The sequence below is a fragment of the Macaca mulatta genome, chromosome 9 (genome assembly GCF_049350105.2).
Source record: "Macaca mulatta isolate MMU2019108-1 chromosome 9, T2T-MMU8v2.0, whole genome shotgun sequence".
In the NCBI taxonomy this organism is placed as follows: Eukaryota; Metazoa; Chordata; class Mammalia; order Primates; family Cercopithecidae; genus Macaca; species Macaca mulatta.
In genome coordinates this window covers 126,976,084-126,999,863 of record NC_133414.1, presented here as the reverse complement: position 1 = coordinate 126,999,863, position 23,780 = coordinate 126,976,084, and the positions used below count along the sequence as shown (strand labels likewise).

The following is a 23,780-nucleotide window of genomic DNA, read 5'->3' as shown; positions in this document are numbered from 1 at the left end:
AATTGTTTTTCTCAGACGTGCATAACATTCCTTCCTTTTGTGCAGTGATTATTAAGAAGGGAGGTGGAGGAAATATATGAGGTTTACTATGAGGTTTACCTGGGGGAATTTTTCAAGCTACACATCTCTCCTCCACAAATAGATATATTGCTTTTTGTTCTCTCCCTAGAATACTATAGAGACCCACTGATTGTGGTGTGCCATATCCCTTTGTGTGTTGGGGGTGCAAAAAGTTAAGACTTGCTTGAGATTTATCATTGGATAAAACGTTCCCAAGTAGAATTTTACAAAAACATAAGACATTTTGTTTAAATTACATTATTTATTTTTTAGATCATCCCTCTTAGTCCTGCATGCATTGTTAGCACAAAAAGTTGAACTTGATCACAACTTCCTTTGAAGAGAGAGTAGGTACACAATGACCATCTGAAGAGTTTCTCCACGGATGGACCAAGAATTCCAGACGTTGGTAACACTGTCAGTAACCTACACAACGTTCGATACAAAAAATTTACCAAATATCCTGTTTAATGTAAACAAGGCAGGAGGCAAAACAGAGTATTACAGTAACACTATTTTACAGGGCCCAGAAATGTGATTATCTACCATGTTTTAACACATAAAGTGTCACAATGACATGCACATTTGATTTACTATGCAACCCAAAATATAATTACCATATAATGTGGTTTTAGCACTTCACTGTAACTTTTTCTGTCAATACTGATGGACTTCATAATTAAATGGTAATTGTATATTAATGCAATAATTTATGGAAACATTACCATGAATTTATGAAGTAATTCCATAATTTGTGCCCTGTAAAATTAAGTGTAACAATGTTTACACTAGCAACAGTGTAAGCGAGCTAAGAATTTTGGTCCTTATATATACACATATATACATATGTACACACACAATAATGTACAATTAAACCAGAAAGCTATGAATCCACTCACAGCTTCCATATTGCACAAACAGATACATTATGAGAAAGTTACATAGTTATAAGGTGAGTACTATATGGCAATAGGCTAAGACAAATCTGAGTTAAATCAAGTAAAGAATGTGGCTCATAACTAAAAACAAACCCAAAGACTATGCTGTTAGAAAGTTTTAAAAATGTGCGTACTTATTGATACAAATGTGAAGCAAGGCTGAAATTCACTTTGGAACTTGCTATGGCAATCAATTGTTATGACCGTGCTTTCCACTCAACATAGTGCATTTTAGTCACTGTTTTTGCGAGTACTGAGTAACAAATATTCAGCTGTCAACAGACAGTTTAAGAAAGACTAGTGATGCAGTACAACGTTTCAACTAACAAATTGAATTCACTGTGAGAGCTTGTACTGGCTCTAGCTCTGAACTAAATGTAAAAGAAAAAAAGAAGGGAAGAAAAACAGAAACTTAGATGAGAAACAAATGAAATCTTAAGCCTTAGCTGATTACAAATTAAAGTCATTACAATAACTTAGGAAAATTATATTTTCAGAAGCAGCATACACATACACACATACAAGAGTTAAAGCTTTTCTGAGCTTGGTTTCATGGAGTAATTATAAGGTCCCATAGTGAAATCAAGGATAAAACAGTATTTGGTTTCAGAGGTAATATCATTGCTACTACACCTATTGAGCACTATGAAAACATTAAGAAATATCTAATATCTCTTAATGCCTTAGTTTAAATACTTGTACGTCGAAGTAGACTGTTACTACATCTAGAAATGTAAATGTCGAAGTGTTCCCTTTATGAAGTGATTTAAAAAACACAGCAAACTGAATAATGCCTTCACATCATTCAAAATGATTTAAAGACAATCATGCACAAAATAACTATCTCCCACTTTTGTTTTTTCTTTGTTTTACTTAATAAATTTCTTAGAATAAGCTAATAAAGATTTGCATGAAATTGGAGGTTTAGTCTTTTTGTTGTTTTAACAGTGGTAAGCATTCTAGAGCTGATGCTATTCATAATCTTTTGATATTGTTCTTAATAAATAGCAAAAACAAACTATGAAATAAACCAGAAAAGCTAATACAACAAAATGAGCAGACAGGTGTAAAACAAGCCTCTACGCACACGCCACACAATGCATATATACAAACATGCTACATAAAATAACTTCCTAGGGGGGTAGTGAGAGTTCCCTTCAAGCTGGAGCCTTTGATAGCCTGTTCCCCCAAATATCAGTAAATGAAAAGATAAAGAGGAAAGTGCTGCTGCTTAACATGTCAGATAAAAACAAACAATAGATTAAAAACAGTATTTGAGTGATCAGTGTCACTTAAAGGAAAAATAGAAAGCGGACTAGCAAACACGATTTTGTCCGTCGAGTACAAGCATGCTGTGCCCAGCGCAGCTTTGCTGAACTACAGGTTCCTACATGTATACCCATTCACATACATACCCAATTTCCCCAAATCCTTTAACATGTAAACAGGACGTTTAAAAGTCTGTTTTCTTTAATCTCTTTAGAATCATTTAAAACAAAAGACCAAACAAACTAGAAAAAAATGTAAACATCGAGGAGCCACTGGCATTTTGATTGCTGCCAAGGGTTATCAGTCAGTTCCTCACCTAGACACCACCATGCGTTTCAGTAAGAAAATCAAATTATAAAGCAATTTTATAAAGCAATTTTCTGAGAGGGAGAGAGGGGGGTAAAAGGTTCTCGACCCAGTACATCTCACTTAGTTTAAAAAAAAATACAGTTTTAGCAAACACTACCAATGGTGAGCATAAATTCAACATTGTTGCGAAAATGACACAGTTTAAATCAACTGGGACCCATACATGAAGAAAATCACTAACATGGCTATGTGCACAAGAGTAAAAGAACATTTCTTTAAAAATAGAGATATATTGATCAAGAATTTATCATATTAAATTGTTATTCTTAAAAAAGCTGAAGAAAGTTAATGGTGCTCTACACATTTTTATCTCCTATAATTAATTCATTCAATGGTTTCTGAATTGTATTTTTTCTCATTTACAGTTTTTTTCATATTTTGTTTGATAAGAATTCTGACCTTAAAAAGTTATAAAATTAGTGATTTTTTTGCTACTTATTAATCCAAAATAATATAAGCATTTGAGTCCCAGAGAATGTCAAAATGCCTTGCTACCTAAAAGGATATTAATATAACAGAAATATCATCAAAGTCATGACATCGGAAATATTGCAGCTTTTCAAACACAGTCATTAGAAATGCTTATTTCCTGAAGTTCCTTTGATTGTATCCTGGATTCGACAATGTGCAATTTTATAACAGAACCATTATGATAAAGCCAATGAAAACAACATTATACAACATTTTACCAAGAATGTCCACTCAATAGGTTCTTAATGGTTCTGTCCAGTTTACAGCAATACTTCGTTTAAAAAGGCTTTTTATCCTCTTGTGGCTGGGTGGAGCTGAGTCTTTTTTGATGAAATGTACACAGTAGTTCTGTTCCCCTAGTTACTTGAAAGATGTTATTTATGGTGTGGAGGAAGCGTGATATTTCACAAATGCAATTGCCGCCAGCTCCTTACAGAACTCTTCTAACACAATCACACCCTCTAGCAGTGTGATGTGGTCAATACTGGTAAGGGAAAAACAGACAATAAATCAATTCAATGTATCAGCAGATCATTAAGTTCACTGAACTTTCTGGATTAAAAAAACGTAAAACATGAACTTACAGAGGGCCTTCAGGTTCCAAACCAAGTAATCGCTTTCTGACTAACAGAAGCTTGGGAGTAAAGTCTTGAATACGCTGGATTCGAAGCATAAGGTCTCCAACAACCTGCATCACAGAGGCAAGGCACTTCAGTTCCCGAAATCAGCTACATAGACAACCTCAGGATTTTAGAAAAAATCTTCATTCCCATCATTTAATAAATAATGTAAATTTTCACTACTCATATGATCATCTTTAACCAAGGACTCATACCTAATTCTTTAAAATAAAAGTTACATATTATTAAAAATAATTTTATAATTATATATAATTATAATTATATATAATGTGTATATATATGTATAACAATTACTTTGAAGCAGTAGATACATTTTTCATTATGTGACACTAACTGCATACAATGATGTTAACATATTAATTGCACAGACTTATCAATCCTAGGGAATATAACAGAACCAGTAACTCACCCTGACAATTACAGAGAAGAGAGATCTACAGCCAGGAGCGAGGTTCACATAAGGATCCAAAAGGTACTCGTGGATGTGTGGATGAGGGAAGAGAGAAAGTCTAGATAACACTGAGGTTACTTGTAAGTTTACATCATATGGCTATGGAGAGGTAAAAAACAGAAAGACATTTAATAATAATGTATACCTATGCACTTAATTTACTATTTCAATTTGTCCTTTTAAGAAAGGAGAATCTGGTCAGGTGCAGTGGCTCACACCTGTAATCCCAGTATTTTGGGAAGCTGAGGTGGGTGGATCACCTGAGGTTGGGAGTTCGATACCAGCCTGACCAACGTGGAGAAACCCCGTCTCCATTAAAAATACAAAAGTAGCTGGGCGTGGTGGCACATGCCTGTAATCCCAGCTACTTGGGATGCTGAGGCAGAAGAATTGCTTGAACCCGGGAGGTGGAGGTTGCAGTGAGCCGAGATCACGCCATTGTACTCCAGCCTGGGCAACAAGAGCGAAATTCTGTCTCAAAAAAAAAAAAAAAAAAAAAAAAGGGAGAATCCACCATCTTCCTTCTTGCTCTGCATGCTTTTCTGCAATGAAAATATCTACAACTAAACTAGCTCTCACATCTCAAATTACATACATCACAGTCCTAAAACTTCTTTAAAAAGGTTTAAAAAGCATATAAACATATAAAGGCAAATAAGTGACATAGTCAGAATGTTTATTATATGCAGGTTGATTCAATTAATGAAATTGCTCAAGGGGTCATGAAAAAGCACCAGTGTATCATATATAATATTAATTACAGATGACCCATTGAGCCTAAGACCAAAAACCAAGAAGGGAAAATATTATACATTTTTAAATACAGTAATTTCAGAAGTGATATTCCTCACCTCAGATTATTCAACTACAGGCAATTTCCAAAAACACATAGACAGTAAAATAAAGTCAAATCACAGAACCTTGTCACCAGAATGAAAGTACTTGGGGATAGAACTGATGACGACCCTATGCCTCAAAGCGAATGAGAAGGTTCAAAACGGTGATTACAGAGAGGGATCATCTCATTTCTTGCATGAGTATTAACTTTCCCCAAACAACTGTGTATCTGTGTACATTCCTCACACTTGTTTTGTACGAAATATTGTGATTTGACTTGAATTCTAATTGTCTGTTTATTCTTCACGGAAAGGGGCTTTGCAGAGTTATGTCAACATCAAAGCAAAAGGCACACAAGACAAAGAGTTGCTACTACTTGCTCAGAACTTTCAACAGAAACTTCTCACCCCTTCCAGTTTGCTTCTTCTAAGCAGCCAAAGGAAACAAATTGGTTGCAACAAAACTAACCACAGTGAGGAGGCTGCAGAGAACCCAGGTGGCAAGAGTGAGACAGATGCTGCAGCACAGTGGAGGGAACAGGGAGTCAGGACCAAGTGCAGCATCAGCCAGCACAGCGGAATGTTTTACTCTCAGCCACTGAACAACCTGCAAAGCCTTGATCACAGTGAATAGCAATAAGGAAGTCAATCTCTGGCATTCAGTGGAGAATGTTCGCGCACGTGCCTGTTCTACTACAGACTTCAGCATTTTACTATCTTTTGAAAATCACCACAGCTACAGACGCTACGATGTACATGTTTTGTCACATAAACAAACATGCTCAAGTCCTATGCTGTAAGGCCCATTTTAGTCTTTCTAACTTACTACTAGATTCATGAACGTGGATTTTTTTAAAGAACAAAAACTGCTCCAAGTAATTTTTTTTTTTTTCAAAACCTAGTGATAAGCAAGGTAATTGAAAGGAAATATGTATTCCCAGTACAGGATAGTTTAAGAGCAAATTCTCCTACTTGGTAATACTTGGGGGCTTTTGGGTATTTTTTATTAATGTACCATAATTGTACCTATTTTGGGGGTCCATGTGATATTTTGATACATTTCACAATGTGTAACATGTAATGACCAAATTAGGGTAACGGGGACATCCATCACCTCCAGCATTTATCTTTTCTTTGTGTTGGGAACACCATAGTTCTCTTCTAGCTCCTTTGAAATATACAATAAGTTTTTGTTAACTAATTTCCTAGAACTTATTCTTTCTAACTCATTAACCAACTTCTCTCCATTCCTCCTCCCTTGATAATATTTGCAACAGAATAGCCTTCTCTGAGACTCAACTCATAATAAACAATGAATTCACATTAAATTGTATTTTAGATATGAAGGAATCATTTACAAAAAATAATTTAAAAGAATGCATTTAGTAGAAAAAATTTAAAATATGACTTAAGTCCAGAATTGTACATGACTCTTCACTGCAGGTAGCTAAGATTTTTAGGTCACTAAATTTTGCCATCTGCAGATGCTTAAATCAATCAATCAATACAATTTGGCTTTAAACAAATATATTACTATTTAGACTTTGTATTTTTTCTGTGTGGCATTACTTTGGTTTGTAGTTTATTTTAACATAAATCTAGGTCATAAGTTGCTTAAGAAATGTAAGGCTGACACAGATTTCTTAATGTAGTAAAAATGAAAATAAATTTCAACAAGATAAATTTGTTTCACTGTACTCTGAAATGGTCTCTACTTCCTATTCGTAATAACTTTAAAACAAGCTGGCCTTTTTGGAGGTTGTTGGTAGTTAAGTGTTTATATCTATTATTTGAGGTCCCTTTATTTTATACTTTATACAGCATTTACCTGAAAGGAAAGCAAGCCAGATTTCTATGACATGCCAAATAGACTTGGCCCATGTTTTTGGACTGAACTCAAATTCTGAGATAATAAACTTTGAGTTTAAAAAGTAATATCAACTTCACTTTAACAATCAGAAAATGTGACAAGTAGCTAAGTTACTTGATCAAATTCAAACTCATCACGCTCAGGGCAGGGACAAGATCTGGCCTTCTTACAATGTTCCCAGTGTTCTTTACATTCTGCTATGGACTTTAGTATTTTAATATATTTTTAAAATCACGACCATTACAAACAATAGTAAATGTTTGTAGTATGATTTTTTTTAAAATTAGCATTGTGATAACACAATAGTGTTATGAATACTGGATACCGTAACTTCTCAATTATGCATGAAGACTTTAGCCACTTTCCAAATTATTCATTAAATTTTTAATCTCAGTCAGGTTACTTAGACCCTATTAGGAATATATACTAAGAAAAGGCCCTGCGAAGAGGAAAACAAAAGAAAAAGAAAAAAGAAGAAAGAAGGCGGCCAGGCGTGGTGGTTCATACCTGTAATCCCAGGACTTTGGGAGGCTGAGGAGGGTGGATCACCTGAGCTCAGGAGTTTGAGACCAGCCTGACCAATATGGTGAAACCACGTCTCTATTAAAAATACAAAAATTAGCCAGGCATGGTGGCGTGCGCCTGTGATCCCAGCTACTTGGGAGCTGAGACAGAAGAATCGCTTGAGCCCGGGAGGAAGAGTTGGCAATAAGCCAAGATCACACCACTTCACTCCAGCCTGGGTGACAGAGCGAGACTCGGTCACAAAAAAAAAAAAAAAAAAAAAAAGGGAAGAAGAAATAGAGAAAGAAAAAAAAGAAACTACAAGCAAGCATCACTCTCAGCAAAAATGTTTAGGAAAGAAAGAAAATGAAACTAGGCCAAAAATGCTTAACTTCCTCTTCCTAGGACTCGTGTTTCGTCTCTGAGATCAGACTATACCATGTTCTTACCAAAAAGGCTTTGAAAAATCAAGGGTTTTTCTGTTTTTTATTTCGTTTTAGAGACGGGGTCTCACTATGTTGCCTAGCCTAGTGTGCAGTGGCTATCCTTAGGCACAATCATAGCGCCCTACAGCCTTGAACTCCTGGGGTCAAGCAATCCTCCTGCCTCAGGCTCCTGAGCAGCTGGGACTAAGGTGCACCGGCCTCAAGAGCTTTAAAGATAAAAGGTTTCAGGCAGGGCTCCATAGCTTACTAGCTGTAAGTCACATAGCTGAAACCACGGATTCCTCATCTATAAAATAATACTAGAAATCTGTCTGGCCTATATGATACAGGGTTACAGGAAGAATGATTGAAACAGTCTATGAATCAGCTCTGTGCTATGAAGTGCTATCTGGTGAAATTGAAAAGTATTTTAAGCATTTCAGATATTCTGCTTTCAATGTATCCTTTTGTGTCAGCACTCTACAAACTAGAGAAAAAGTGCTCAAGTTTGAAGATTCAGGGTGGATCTTCCAATTCAGAAACTACTTTTTAAAATTTAGATTCTTTTTTAATACTTTTGGTCAAAATTTCTAAACATTACTGTCTTGACACTCATTGTTATTAACTCTTGCTTGTTAGCTTAATCAAATTTAAACTACACCTAGCAAACTGGCTCAAAAACAAAAACAAAAAACAAAAAAAGAAAACAATAAACTGATGAATCCTGGCTACCCAGGAGGTTTACCCAGCCATGATGTGAGGCCATAATACCTATTAATAGCCAGATTTGTATACCTTGGTTGTCAGGTTTAAAACAACCAACCGAAGCAACACTAGAAATACAGCACATACTATTGAGAGGTTAAAAAAAAAAAATGACCTGGTCTCTTATAGAGATTACTGTCAGAAACAATGCTGACTAAACTCTAACATAGTGAAATATTTCTTAGATTACAATTTCTTTATTTGACTTTCTGGTTGTTGAAGACAGCCTACTTAGTAAATTTCTTTTATAACTCCCTATGCTCACATAAACATTTAACTAAAATGCTAAAAAAGAACAAGTACTTTAATATACAATTGAAAATTAATTCCAAATTGGTCCACTCAGTTTCTACATTGAGGAAAGTACTATGCTAGTTGTGTTCTTTCAGGTTTATATTCTAATGGGTCAAGTATTTCAAAGCTCTCTCATCACTATGCTTATGAGCCAATGAGAGATGGAAGGAGGGATTCCATAATCCCAAATTTATTTCTCTTAACAGATGAGATGTACATAGCAACCTATCAGCTGATGGTGATTTTTATCCACCTTTAAAGGAGTACATTAACCTTTTTTATTTCACCTCTCTGTTATGAAAATGAGTATCGTTTATAAGCTTTGTCTAAAGAGTCAGGTTCATCTAACACTATTCTGTAATTTTATTGAGACCAGAGTGTTCAAGATTCAATCTGAACTGACATTTAGGGTCTTCTAAATTGAGAATCTGTATTTGTGCTAAATGTACTAACTAAAAGGCTAAGCAAGTCATAAAAGGAAAGCACTTCTAATCATCTCCAAAATGTGTTAAGGATATTAAGACAATGGCCTATCATGAGATAGATAATGCTGTAGCAGCTGTCAGGCCAAATAAATGTTTTTAACATACAGAATGCATCAGAAATCTGCCAGTTGTTGGCAATCAATCTTCATGAAAAAGTCACCCAGTGGAAAAAGTAAGAAAACAATAAAAGCACTTTACTGAAGATCTACCAAGACTTGAGATGATTTTGTGGTGAATGGCAACAAAATAACATGAAAATTAGCAATTTAAAATGTATTACCTGATCAAGAATTCTTCCCATTCTGTCAAACAGCACTTTCAAAAAATGACCTTCAAAGAAAGCTGCTTCTAAATTGCACTTTTCCAATGCTTTTGGAGACCCAGGCCACTCCCATCTTAAGCAGATAGCACAGTAGTCCCGGAACTACGGGGAAAAAAGCATGTGAATCATTAAAGAACAAAAACAAATTAAGATGAAATAGAAATGATTTCCTCAAATAGGCATATAAAAAAAACCATGTGAATGCAGAATGTCTGCTATGCTTGAGGTACCAAGGGAGAGGGGGAACAGATGACACAGATCTTTCTGTGACTAGGGGCACAGGTAAGATTATATTAACTGCTGGTACCAATATAAGTTGATGAAAAAGAGACACATTTTAACTTTACTAAAATACCCAACAGCTCTTTCCTTTAAAGGAAGTTAACGCTTTAGTTACTTTCATCACCGATTTAGAGGACATTTAGAAAGAAAAGTCAGACCTAGCCAAGGTTTCAAATGTATTCTAAAATGGTATATACCACAGATGAACTGATGCACATTATCTGAGAAGACAAGCCTGCCATTCCTAGAATGGACGCACACTAGGCATGATGTTATGATAGGATCAAACAGTGCTACTCAGAAATGGTCCATGGACCAGTGCTGGTCCTCAAAGTGTTCATTACCGTCCACCATGAGATGAGGACAAAAAGCAAGAGCAAGCACTTAAAAGCATTCCTAACAATTTGACTATGAAGAGTTTTATGTCTGTTGAATCTAAGTATGAAATAATCAGGGTTTGTATTTCGGGTCTTTTTTTTCTTTTCATTTTCTATAATAGGAATTAATTTTTTTTTTTTTTTGATACAGAGTTTCGCTCTTGTTGCCCAGGCTGGAGTGCAATGGCACCATCTTGGCTTGCCGCAACCTCTGCCTCCCAGATTCAAGAGATTCTCCTACCTCGGCCTCCCGAGTAGTTGGGATTATAGGCAAAGTGCTGGGATTATAGGCATGAGCCACTGTGCCTGGCCAGGAATTCATTTTTATTGTATTTTACAAAAGTGTTGGTCTGTGACAGATTAGAAATTTAAAAAAAAACCACAAAAACAAAAACCCAGTCTTTCACTACAGATAGTTATCAGTGAAGCAGTGTGAATATTTACAAACACAAGAATATTTCATATAATAAAAATGAGTTTTAAAAGTCTCCCCAATATGTAATTTACTTGAATTGAAACAAAAGAAATTTAAAGCACTGTTTTCTTCCATATGCCTTCCCTCTTCAGATTCTCCTTATTTAATAAAGCAAAATTACTTTGACCTCTCTAGTTTAGAAATTACCTGAAATTAAAACAGAACATGGCAGCCGGGCGCGGTGGCTCACGCCTGTAATCCCAGCACTTTGGGAGGCCGAGGCGGGTGAATCACGAGGTCAGGAGATCGAGACCATCCTGGCTAACACGGTGAAACCCCCTCTCTACTACAAAATACAAAATTAACCAGGTGTAGTGGCAAGTGCCTGTAGTCCTAGCTATTCGGGAAGCTGAGGCAGCAGAATGGCGTGAACCTGGGAGGTGGAGCTTGTAGTGAACCGAGATCGCGCCACTGCACTCCAGACTGGGAGACAGAGCGAAACTACGTCTCAAAACAACAACAACAACAACAACAACAACAACAACAACAACAACAACGACGGAACATGGCCAGGCGCGGTGGCATGCACCACCACATCCAGCTATTTTTTATATTTTCAGTAGAGACGGGGTTTCACCATGTTGGCCAGGCTGGTCTCGAACTCCTGACCTCAAGTGATCTGCCCACCTCGGCTTCCCAAAGTGCTGGAATTACAGGTGTTAGCCACTGCGCCCGACCCAAATCTCAATTTTTAAGAAATAATTTTTACATTAATACTTCTTATATTCTGACTTGGAAAGTAATATTTTAATTTCTTCTATCCTTTTTGTTTTTCTAATATTTCTGAAACAATCATAACTGCATTTTAATCACAAAATGGAAAATGAGAGAAACTTTACAGAAAGAATAAAAGCAGTTTAAAAATCTAATCGGTAGTGCCGAAAAGATATGTTTTTATTGTCTTTGATTGTTATTTGAATGTTACTTGCTACTCCATTAATTTATTCATCATGCAGACAAATTCATGTATTTATGTGGACTTTAAAGTATTATGAATTAACTATGTGCATATGCAGATTAGTTATACATAATAGCATACTTCAATCCAAATAATTTAAATGAAAATTAAATGTATATTTTTCAGATTTGAGAAATTTCAAATTTTAGACTGTAAATTTTAAAATTCTTTTTCAAATTTTGAAATATTTTATTCTGGTTATTTATTCAACAAATACTAAATAGTTACTGATATTGTAAAATGTATAAAGTTCTAAGGTACATATTTTGTGGGATTTAATGGTAAATCAGGCATGAATCCTACCCTCAAGGGACTGATTATTACAACCCCAAGACAAGAAAGAAAACACAAAGGACCACACAAGATGAGAGATAATGCCATGAACATGAAGACGAGTAGTTACCTTTACTGTTGGGAAGGGAGAGGAGAAAGAGGGTAAAAAGAATAAATCACGAGCTGCCATTTAATCTGGATGTTGAAGACAGTGGAGAAATATAGATATCAGATGGTGGGTGAGAAATAAGAGGAGAACCTTGCAGACAAACAGAATAGCATCAATTAATGCACGTAAATGTTATATTTGGATAGCGAGTGAAAGTCATAGTAAGAAATATAGAAAAGCAGGCTGGAAAATGATCCAAAAGGATCCTGAATTGTAAGATTTGATGTCTAAGTATTTATACTTTATGAGTTAATAAAGAAGAAGGGGTTCTCAGATGCACACTTGAATGAGATTAATCTGTTAATGGTTTCTAAGCAGAAGGAACAAGCTGGGGAAACAAGTGATGAGGCTACTGTAATCCTGGCAGAGGTAATAAAGATGTAAACTAGGATTCTGAAAGCAAAAAGCAAAAATGGAGAAGGGGGCAGACGGGAGAGATATAGTAGGGGCAAAACTGATAAAACTTGGCAATAGACTAGAGGCTAAAGAGAATAGAAGACCAATGAATCCCACCCAGGCAACTCTGAAATAAAACCTTGGATGACCAGGAGGATGGATGTGCCACTGACCAGAGCAGGAAACAAAGGAGCAGATGCAGTTTTAGAGGAATCAATTGTAAGTTCTACTTTGGAAAGATAAAGTCTGAGGTCTTAGAAGAACATCTGAGTGGCTGAGGCTAGAGCTTTGGGGACACCTCAGATAGAGAATTCACGACAGGATGAATGCTAAACCAAAAGAATATCAAAGGAATGAAGATAGAAAACAGGGCCACTGATAGATAGTTTTGTTTTTTTGGCCATATCATAATATGGGGACAGAGTAAAAATGACACCTGAGACCTAAAAGCAGCAGCAGCAAAGAATGATGCTGTGGAAGCCTTAAAAAAGGAGAAAGTTTGAAATGGTGGGGGCTGGGATGGGGGGTGGGAGGTGGTTTAAACAACTTCAGCAAAGTTATAGGATAGACGCTCAATACACGAAAACCAGCAGTATTTCTACATTAGGAAAGATCAGAAAATGAAGTTCACAGAATAATTTCACTTACAATAAAGAAATACTTAGGAATAGATTTAATGAAGGAACTGTAAGACTGTACACTGAAAATTTTTTTTTTTTTTTTTTTTTGCAGAAATGGACAAAGTAATCCTAAAATTAATATGGAATTACAAGGGACTCCAAATAGCCAAAATAATTTTGAGAAAGAAGTAAGTTAAAGGATTCATACTTCTCAATTTCAAAACTTACTACAAAGCTGCAGTAATCAAGACAGGGTGGTGCTGGGATAAGGACAGGTACATAGGTCAGTGGAATAGAATTGAGTCTTCAAATAAACTTTACACTTAGAGTCAATAAATGGAAAATAGCCTTTCACCTAGTGCTGCAGAGACAACTGGATGTCTACATGCAAAAAAAATGAATCTGAATCCCACTTCACACTATATACAATAATTAACTCAAAATAGATTAAAGACTTAAATGGATAAACTAAAACCATGAAACTCTTAGAAAGAGATTTAGGTGAAAATCTATGTAATCTTGGCTAGGCAATGATTTCTTAGGTATGGCACAAAAAGCACAAAGAAAAAATAGTTAAGTTGCACTTCATCAAAATTAAAAACTTTTGGCCAGGTGCAGTGGCTCACACCTGTAATCCCATCACTTTGAGAGGCCAAGGTGGGCAGATCACTTGAGGCCAGGAGTTCGAGACCAGCCTAGACAACAGGGTGAAACTCCATCTCTACTAAAAATACAAAAATTAGTTTGGTGTGGTGGTGCAAGCCTGTAATCCCAGCTACTCAGGAGGCTGGGGCAGGAGGATCGCTTGAACCCAGGAGGTGGAGGTTGCAGTGAGCCGAGATCGTGCCACTGCATTCCCACCTGGATGACAGAGTGGGACTCTGTCTCAAAACAACAACAACAAAAAACAAAAAACCAAAATTACGTGTCGAACGACAGGACACTATCAAAAAAGTGAAAAGGCAACTGCCAAATGGGAGAAAATATCTGTAAATAATATATCTGATAAGGATCTACTATGCAGAATATGTAAGGGACTCTTACAACTCAACAATAAAAAGACAAATAGCCCAATTAAAATACAGGCAAAGGATTTTTTTACTTTTTATTTTTTGGGGACAGGGTCTTGCTCTGTTGCCCAGGCTGGAGTGCAGTGGCACCATCATAGCTCACTGTAGCCTTAAATTCCTGAGCTCAAGCTGTCCTCCTGCCTCCGCTTCCCAAGTAGCTGGGACTACAGGTGCATGCCACCACACATGGATAATTTTTTTTAAAAATTTTTGTAAAAATGGGATTGTCCAGGCTGGTCTCAAATTTCTGGCTTCACGTGATCCTTCCACCTTGGCCTCTCAAAGTGCTGGGATTACAGGTGTGAGTCGCTACACTTGGCCAGGATTTAAATATTCTTCAAAGAAGAGTACAAGTGTCTGCTAAGCACATGAAAAGTTACTCAACTTCATTAGTCATAAGGCAATGTAAATCAAAACCACAAGGACACACCACTTCACACCTCCTAGGGTAGCTATAATTTAAAAAGAAAAAGTATTGGCAAGGAAATGGTGAAATTGGAACCCTCATGCACTGCTGGCGTGATGTAAAATGGTGCCACCACTGTGGAAAACATTTGGGCAGTTCTTCAAAAAAGTTAAATATAGAATTACCATGTGACCTATCAATTTTACTACTAAGCATATACCCAAGAAAGTGGAAAACCTGTATTCAACAAAAAAGGAATAGTCACAGCATTAGTATTCATAATAATCAACAATTAGAAACAACCCAAATGTCCATTAACTGACAGATAAACAAAATATCCATACAATAAAATATTATTCAGCCATAAAAAGAAAGGAAGTACTGATGCATGCTTCAATTTGAATGAAACTTGAAAACATTACATTATGCTGAGTAAAAAATGCCAGATGCAAAAGGCCACATATAGTATGATTCCATTTTTGTGAAATGTCCAGAATAGGCAAAGCCATAGAAACAGAAAGCAGATGAGTGGTTGCCAGGGCTGGGGGTTGGCGGGGAGGAGGGGTCAGTAAGAAGTGACTGCTTTATTTGTACAGGGTTTCTTTTTGGGGTGATAGAAATCTTCTGGCATTAGTGATGATGGTTGCATAACATTGTGAATATACTAAAAAACATTAAATTGTACACTTTAAAATAGTTAAAATGTTGAATTTTATCTCAATACAAGTTTTCTTTCCAGGAGGAATTTTTTAATACAATTTTTAAAATCTTACAATGTAAAATGCTATAAAGAGGAAAGAAGAATGAGAAAAGGCTCCTTAATTTAGCACCTAAGCGCAAACCTTCAAGCAAGTCGTTTCAGTGAGGTAGAAAGGTGAAACGCAAGGGCTGAAGGAGTCAGAGCTGGGCAGCAGAGGGACTATACTTGTGAATCACTGTCTGCATCAGAATGAAGGAGAAAAGGATCATGTCTTGTGGATGAGGATCAAGGGTGCGTGGTGGGTAGAATTACTAAGATATCATGTTTTGGATCAGCAGGAGAAATGGATCCAAGTGAGATATAATTTAAAGTGGGAAAAAATTAAAGAGCATAAAGAAATCTTGAGATGGAGACATACAATCGGTGAAGTGCAAACTAAGGTCACCTGCACAAAGCAAAAGTAGCGACAGCAGAGACCAGGTCTCATTTTTTTTTTTGAGATGGAGTCTTGCTCTGTTGCCCAGGCATGATCTCGGCTCATTGCAACCTCCACCTGCAGGGTTCAGGTGATTCTCCTGCCTTAGCCTCCTGAGTAGCTGGGAGTACAGGCACCTGCCACCATGCCCGGCTAATTTTTGTATTTTAGTAGAGATGGGGTTTCACTATGCTGGCCAGTCTGGTCTTGAACTCCTGATCTCAGGTGATCCACCCACCTCGACCTCCCAAAGTGCTGGGATCACAGGTGTAAGCCACCGTGCCTGGCCCAGAGACATTTTCGAGAGTGAAGAGGAAGCATGGAAATAATTCATTGATCTACAACTGGGACCATCTAGGACAAGCCAGATGCCAGGTCTCATTTTGAATAATAATGAAGTCATTTCCTTGGAGCAGTGGTGGTGGGCAGTGTGACAAGTGGTGTGTGTGTGTGTGTGTGTGTGTGTGTGTGTGTGTGTGTCTATTCTTAGATTTCATTTCCAACATTTAGTGACTTCACCTACCTGCCTATGAGCGTCTCGGAGGTAGGTGTCATATCCTGTGCCCTCGACATGGTAGGAGGATTTTGCGTCATCCGGTACCAGACAGAGAAAACTTAAATGAAAAAGGCCACAATTATGCAAAATGCCCAATTGCATGAAAAAAAAAGGGAAAAAAAGTAAAAGTGAGAAAGGCCATAATCAATAACAAATACTCTCACAATTCAATAATAACTATAAGTACTAAAGTATCTAGTGATATTGTAAGTTCAGTTAAGTATTAATACAAATAGAAACCTGAAAAATGAAATTATATGTTGTTAATTCCTTGTGTTGAATGACTTTTACAATTCATTGATTATTCTCATTATTTTAAAGGTTTTAAAAATTATGAATTCCACTTAAAATAGAAGTAAGCCTAAGAAAGACATTTTTTTTTCCTCTTCAGATTGCTGTATAATGACAGATTGCCATAATATTTGTTAATCTCAGGGAACTGGTTTAAACTAACTGAACCTGAGATTTTTACGTACCCTAATTTTGCAACTTGAGTCACATGCAGTTTTTCTCTAAAATCACCTGCCAGAACTAGGTATATCAGTGACAACATTGCAAGGAAAGCAAAAAAGAGGAAAAAAACTGCCAAAGAAAAGGGGACTCTAAAAAAAACACAAAACCACAAACTAACAAAAAGGAATAGCCCAACACTTAGCATACATGGTTAATAAGTACATCTTATCAAACCAGCAGTTCTCAATGTTGTTACAATTGGGAATTACTTAAAATTAAACCGTTTATATTTTTAAAAAATGGGATGGCCCAGCATGGTGGTTCACACCTGTAATCCCAGCGCTTTGGGAGGTCAAGGCGGGTGGATCACTTGAGGTCAGGAGTTCGAGACCAGCCTGGCCAACATGGTGAAACCCCGTCTCTATAAAAAATAGAAAAATTAGCCAGGTGTGGTGGCATGCGACTGTAATCCCAGCTACTCAGGAGCCTGAGGCAGGAGAATCACTTGAACCCGGGAAGCAGAGGTTGCAGTGAGCAGGGATCATGCCACTGCACTCTAGCCTGGGCAACATAGTGAGACTCTGTCTCAAAAAAAAAAAAAAGGGTACTTTGAGGGTTCATTTAACCATGGTTAATATTAAGTAGAGCTTTTCGCTTAGTATCAAGCATTGCCCACAGGCTGGCACATAAGCAAGACCAAAAAAACTGACATAATCTTTATTTATTTATTTATTATGTTTTTCCTTTTTTTTTTTCATAAGAGATTTCTGTAACCATCTAAGAACAGAGTTCTTACATGTTATACAGTTTGGGAGGCCGAGGTGCGCAGATCACTTGAGGTCAGGGGTTTGAGACCAGCCCGACCAACATGGTGAGACCCCGTCTCTACTAAAAATACAAAAATTAGCTGGATGACGTGGTGGGAGCCTGTAATCCCAGCTAGTTGGGAAGCTGAGGCAGGAGAATCACTTAAACCCAGGAGGCGGAGGTTGCAGTGAACAGAGATCACACCACTGCACTCCAGCGTGGACAATAGAACAAGACTCCATCTCAAAAAATAGTAACAATAAAAAACAAAAAACAAGTAAGAGAGATGGAAGTCAAATTTTATATAGCAACTCACCTATTTACAATTTTATGAACTTCAGTTTTTCCATCATTTTTGGGGTGGTCTGGAGTAGCAGGAGGCGAAGAACTAAGCCACTCTTGGTTTGGCAAAGTGTTTTCTGGTGAAATGTCAGTAAATAATGGATCTTCTTCCAGATCTCTAAGTTAAATTTAATGACATATGAAAAACACTATTTTATTATGACATTTTCTAAACCAAAAGATTCTCTGCTATGTTCTAAGAAAATGTTACATAATTTTGCTAATATAAAGGATTAAGGAATAATGTATATTTTCTAGGCAAATTAACATTCTATACTATTTTGTTATTAGATCTAATGAATACACGATATTATTTATAATGTAAAAGGATGGTAGTATCAGTGCATCTAATTTTACTTTTAAGAACTTTAAAACTGTAAGAGGTATTTCTTTTGAGGACAGGGGAGATAGATAAGAGGAGAGAGAAAGTTCTATCTCTACATGAAATGCTGAACTCACAGAGTTGGATGGAAACTTACACTGCTCCTGCTATCAGTCCATTTTCTACCACATCTTTATCTTCTGGGCACAAAGGTTTACATTCTGTATAATTTCTTTCTTCAAGATTTCTTAAGACCAAGTTGTAAAGAATGTGCTCATTGGGTTTTTGTAAGAGATGCTCAAACATTCGCAATGTCATTATGCTTATCTGAAACCAAAATTGATAAAAGCTAACTGAAAAATATCTTTAAATAAGTTATTCTTCTTGCCATCTTGTGAGTCACGCTTTCAATTTCTAAAGCCAATAAAAGAGGCTGTATTGAAAATATCTCAAGTATAATACATTAAAACCAGTATTCCAAAGAATCTAAGTCCAATTCTAAATCATTACATAGCTTACCTCATCAGATATGTGATCACAATGTTCAATTAACCTATGCCTTAATGGATGTCTGCTGATTTCTGCCACAGTTTCTGGTTCCCTCTGTTCTCCAAGGATAAAAAACACCATTTCTTGAAGTAAAACATCAGAGGTCACTTGCCGAACGATGCGATGAAGCAGAGCAGTGGATGTCAGAATACCCATCTCAGAACTGAGTACAACGAACAGGGAATTAATAACATGACACAGGGATGCTGGTTTTTGTTTTTTATTTTTCCAAAAGAAAACAGGCTACTCACGTTTGCATTAATTGAGGTTCCATAACACCAATGAAAAATCTTTCATGAACAGCTTTGGCAAGAGCAACAGCAGCAGTCTAGAATATAGTAGGAACATCATTTTTTTAATATAAAAGAAAGAATAATTTGTAACATCAATAAATCAGTTTGCTCTCCCCAACTGAATTAATGTGGAAAGACAAAACTTGCCTAATGACTCTCTTGTTGGTGGCATATAAATCTAGATTAGATGTTGGCTACTGGGTCATTTACACTTTTTTCTAAATTTCCAAGAATAAGAGGAATAGGACAAAAAATTATTCCAATGTCCATATAGTATTAACATCTCACCAAAGAGCAGGACTGAAGGGAAGTCAGTGTTACTTTATAAAGCACTGTACCGTAGTATTTGAGAAAATATAAAAGGGCAGAACTGTAATACACACATACAAACACATACACACCTTTTTGTTTACTTATTTTACTAACCATGGTATTCTAAGACATTAAAATGTATTGGGGATATAAATTAGGGATTCCAATTTCACTTAGTAGATATTTATATTTTAAAACCATCAAAAAAACAACACAAAATTTCAAACCTTTTGGGCTTCTTTAATGAGCTGATCACAATAATCAAACCAGGAAAGAAATGAAATTAAGGCTCGTTTTCCTGGAAATGCTGAAGCATCTTCTTTATGACTATATGAGTCCAAGCTGTAAGACAAGGAAGAATTGCTAAGTCCAAAGTTATCCAAAAGCATGGACCCTAATCAGAATGTACGGAAAAATGAAAGCACATGAACACACTCAGATAGTATGGTACATTCACACAGGCAATGCTGGAGGACTGTCAGAGGAAGGTTCCATAAAAGAAACCAAAGAGAAAACCTTTTAAATAAGAGCTGTAAATAATTTTCACATATTAAGCAGGAGAAGAGAGATTAAAGCAGAATGGGGCTGCAGGGGGCTAGGTGTGGTGGCTCAAGCCTGTAATCCCAGCACTTTAGGAGGCCGACATGGGTGGCTCACTTGAGGTCAGGAGCTCAAGACCAGCCTGGCCAATATGATGAAACTCTCTCTCTCTACTAAAAAAAAAAAAAAAAAAGAAAAACAAACAAAAAAAAATTAGCCAGGCACGGTGGCTAATGCCTGTAATCCCAGCTACTTGGGAGGCTGAGGCACAAGAATTGCTTGAACCTGGGAGGTGGAGGTTGCAGTAAGCCGAGATCGCTTCACTGCACTCCAGCCTGGGTGATGTAGCAAGACTCTGTCTCAAAAAAAAGAGAAAAGAATGGAGCTGCAGGAGACACTCTTGCCCTAAATGTTACCAAGTAACATCAATGAAAAGATGGAGGTTCCCAGCTGCTGGGATGGAAGAAAAGCATGGTAAAGGGGGATCTACAAACAAAAATAGCGAGTGGACTACTTCTCTTCCTGCCCTAAAATGCAATACAGTCGTAACGTTAACAAGTGGGTCTGCCCTATAGATGTTGACAGAAAATAGAGTGGAAAAAACAAAGACAGGTTAAAAATACAGAGAAATACAATAAAAGGTGATTATGTCAAAATATTAGGCTGCTTATAGGTGGTGGGATTATGGGCAACTTGTTTATGCTGCTTTATACTTTTTAATAACTTACAAACATTCTGCAATAATCATATTTCCCTATGAGAATCAAGTTGGGGAGTCTAAAAGGTAGGAAGAAGAGGTGAAACAATGAGGTAGAAGAGATTCTGTACAAACAGGCCAGGAGACAGATTAGACTGCTTTAGAGGCTGTGGAAATTATTTTAAAAGGAGATTCTTTCTTTTAGGGCTTTTTTTGATAAAAATAATCAGTTAAAATTATTGTTTTTAATATAAGCCCTTAAAAATTGACCAGTATAATGGACAAAATAAAAATATCTTAACTATGTAACAGCTGGATTGTTCCCACACTCATTACCACTGACTGATACATTTAATACAAGCTTTGAGAAAATATTCCCATTTAATGATCACTAGTAGTGTTCAATTTTTCAAAGATTTCTATCATTGCAAAATAGAAATGGATTTTAAAGTGTAGGTGTAAGAAGTCACCTTTATGGGAAAATACAAGTAACGGTGCTTACCCCCAGTTAATTGCTTCCACGGTTTCAATATCTAACGGATCCACTGACTGAGGTAGGGCCTTGTACAGGGAGGCAAGTCTGTCTGTCAGTAGTTCACACAAGCAAGTGCTCTGTGTAAGGCACTTTGCAGCCGCAGGCTCTGGCAAACTTACTAACAGCATCAAGCCTTCGCATGCCTTCACAGCTATTCGGCCATCCTAAAGGAAAAAAAAAAAACCAAACCCCTTCAATTCTTGAATTGTATATACATCAGGTTGTTTGAAAAAATTCAACATAAAAGGATTTAATGTTTTACAGTAAAAGAAAAAAAAATAGGCTTTTTTGTGTATTTTAAATGCACATTATTGGCCAAGGGGCACCTCACGCCTGTCATCCCAGCACTTTGGGAGGCTGAGGCGGGTGGATCAGCTGAGGTCAGGAGTTTGAGACCAGCCTGGCCAACATGGTGAAACCCCATCTCTACTAAAACTACAAAAATTAGCCGGCATGGTGGTGCGTACCTGTAATCCCAGCTACTGGGGAGGCTGAGGCAGGAGAATCGCTTGAACCCAGAGGCAGAGGTTGCAGTGAGCGAAGATCGCACCACTGTACTCCAGCCTGGACAACAGAGCAAGACTCCGTCTCAAAAATAAAATAAAATAAAATAAAAATAAAAATAAATAAATAAATAAATGCACATTATTGAAATAATATTAGGAGGAAAAAAGTAAGGACCATAACTCACAGGACTTCTAGTAAGATTTAACAAAGAATTCACTAAATTGTAATCCTGGTTTGGACGAACAACTGAGGCCTCTGGCAGTGAGGTGACACTGAGGTTATCCAAGCTTGTGGACAGGTGATCCATCTGATGAGGAGGCTCATCTTCCAATTCTGTTTGCTCCATTCCAGTAGCACCAGATAATTCCTCTGGATGATGGGACTGTCCTGTATCTGTTGACAAGGAATCCTGACCTTTTAATGTATCTTCCGAAATTACACTTGGTACTCCTTTGGAAGCCAATGATTTCATCTTATTCTGAAAAGGAATATATGTTTTATAAAAGTCAATCAAGAACTTTTAAAGCCAAAAATAATATTTTAATGGATTTTTCTGTAACATTCCACATGCCTAACCAGAGTAGTAATAAATGTTACGTATATCACTGAAAATATTCTGACTTTTAACAAACTGTGTTTTAGAATGATTTTACCATTGCACAGGAGTTTATCACACTCCTCATACTAACTACAAAATGTTTTACACTGACCATAAGCAACGAACAGTATTAGTGATAATTTGACTACTGCTTAGAACAACTAATATTAGTGAGGAAACATTTTCAGGAGGTTAATTGCAGTTAACTTTTTTCTCATCACTGGACTACTGTAACTACATAGCCTCCATGTTAATTCTTATAAGATCACGGGGTGGGGTGGGGGGGTTTGCAGGGAGGGAAGTACAAACTAACAAATAAAAATATTTTAAAGTTCAAAAGTTACCAGCATTAGACTGAAGGTTTCCGTAAAAGCCCCCAAATTCTCTCAAATATGTAAGAATCTTTTCTAAGTTTTTCCTTAAACCTCTACTCTATAAGAACACAAGAAGCTGGGCACAGTGACCCATGCCTGTAATACCAGCACTTTGGGAGGCTGAGGCAGGAGGATCACTTGAGCCCAGGAATTCGAGACTAGATGGGGCAACATAGTGAGACCGTGTCTCTACTAAAAAAAATACAATAAAATAAGCTGGGTGTGGTGGCTTGCGCCTATGGTCCCAGACCTTGGGAGGCTGAGTGAGGCAGGAAGATTGCTTGAGCCTGGGAGGTTGAAGCTGTGGTGAGCTGTGATCATGCCACTGCACTCCTGCCTGGGCACAGAGCAAGACCCTGTCTCAAAAAATTTTAAAAAAAGAGAAACCAAAAAACTACTCAGGGGACATTTTTACCAGTGTCTTTAAGATAGAAACAAGATTTGCTTGAAATGCTGGTGCTCCCTTCCCCAATCCACACACCCAAACACAAAGAGAATCTTAACTGAAGCAAATTAGCAAATGATTAGCTTCAAGGCAAAAGTATCTTGCTTTCCATTTGAAAAGAAGAGCAGAAATCAAATTACACACATAGGTTAAAATTCACCATAAACTAACTTCTTCACAGGGCCTATCATCATAGAAACATATTAAAGGCTGAATGAATTCAGGGTTCTACTTCCAAAGTTATATTATACTAATTATAAATCACTTTTATTGCGTTACCAGTATAGTTTAGACCAATCTTCTTGAGAAATTGAGTTCACAGAACATATATTAAAAGAAAACAACTCTATGGGACTCAATGAATACTCTAAACAATTTGCCAATTTCCAACAAAATCAATGGCATATTGGCTGGGTGCGGTGGCTCACATCCCAGCATTTTGGGAGGCTAAGGCAGGTGGATCACTTGAGGTCAGGAGTTCGAGATCAGCCTGGCCAACACGGTAAACCCTGTCTCTACTAAAAATACAAAAATTAGCTGGGCATGGTG

The 23,780-nt window shown here is 36.9% G+C and overlaps 1 protein-coding gene across 2 annotated transcripts in view; it reads right to left on the bottom strand.

Moving 5' to 3' along the window:
• Positions 1–302: 302 nt before the first annotated feature.
• Positions 303–23,780, bottom strand: part of FHIP2A (FHF complex subunit HOOK interacting protein 2A) — a 45,997-nt gene continuing 22,519 nt past the window's right edge. For both annotated transcript variants that reach the window (XM_028826899.2, XM_028826900.2), the window contains 12 exons: positions 21,999–22,292; positions 21,275–21,471; positions 19,763–19,877; positions 19,182–19,258; positions 18,901–19,093; positions 18,539–18,708; positions 18,034–18,177; positions 16,425–16,515; positions 9,659–9,802; positions 4,158–4,298; positions 3,692–3,795; positions 303–3,591 (listed from right to left, as the gene is read on the bottom strand). In XM_028826899.2, the coding sequence (XP_028682732.2) occupies positions 3,486–3,591; positions 3,692–3,795; positions 4,158–4,298; positions 9,659–9,802; positions 16,425–16,515; positions 18,034–18,177; positions 18,539–18,708; positions 18,901–19,093; positions 19,182–19,258; positions 19,763–19,877; positions 21,275–21,471; positions 21,999–22,292 (1,776 nt within the window). In that variant the 3' untranslated portion in view covers positions 303–3,485. The remainder of the gene's footprint in view (positions 3,592–3,691; positions 3,796–4,157; positions 4,299–9,658; positions 9,803–16,424; positions 16,516–18,033; positions 18,178–18,538; positions 18,709–18,900; positions 19,094–19,181; positions 19,259–19,762; positions 19,878–21,274; positions 21,472–21,998; positions 22,293–23,780) is intronic.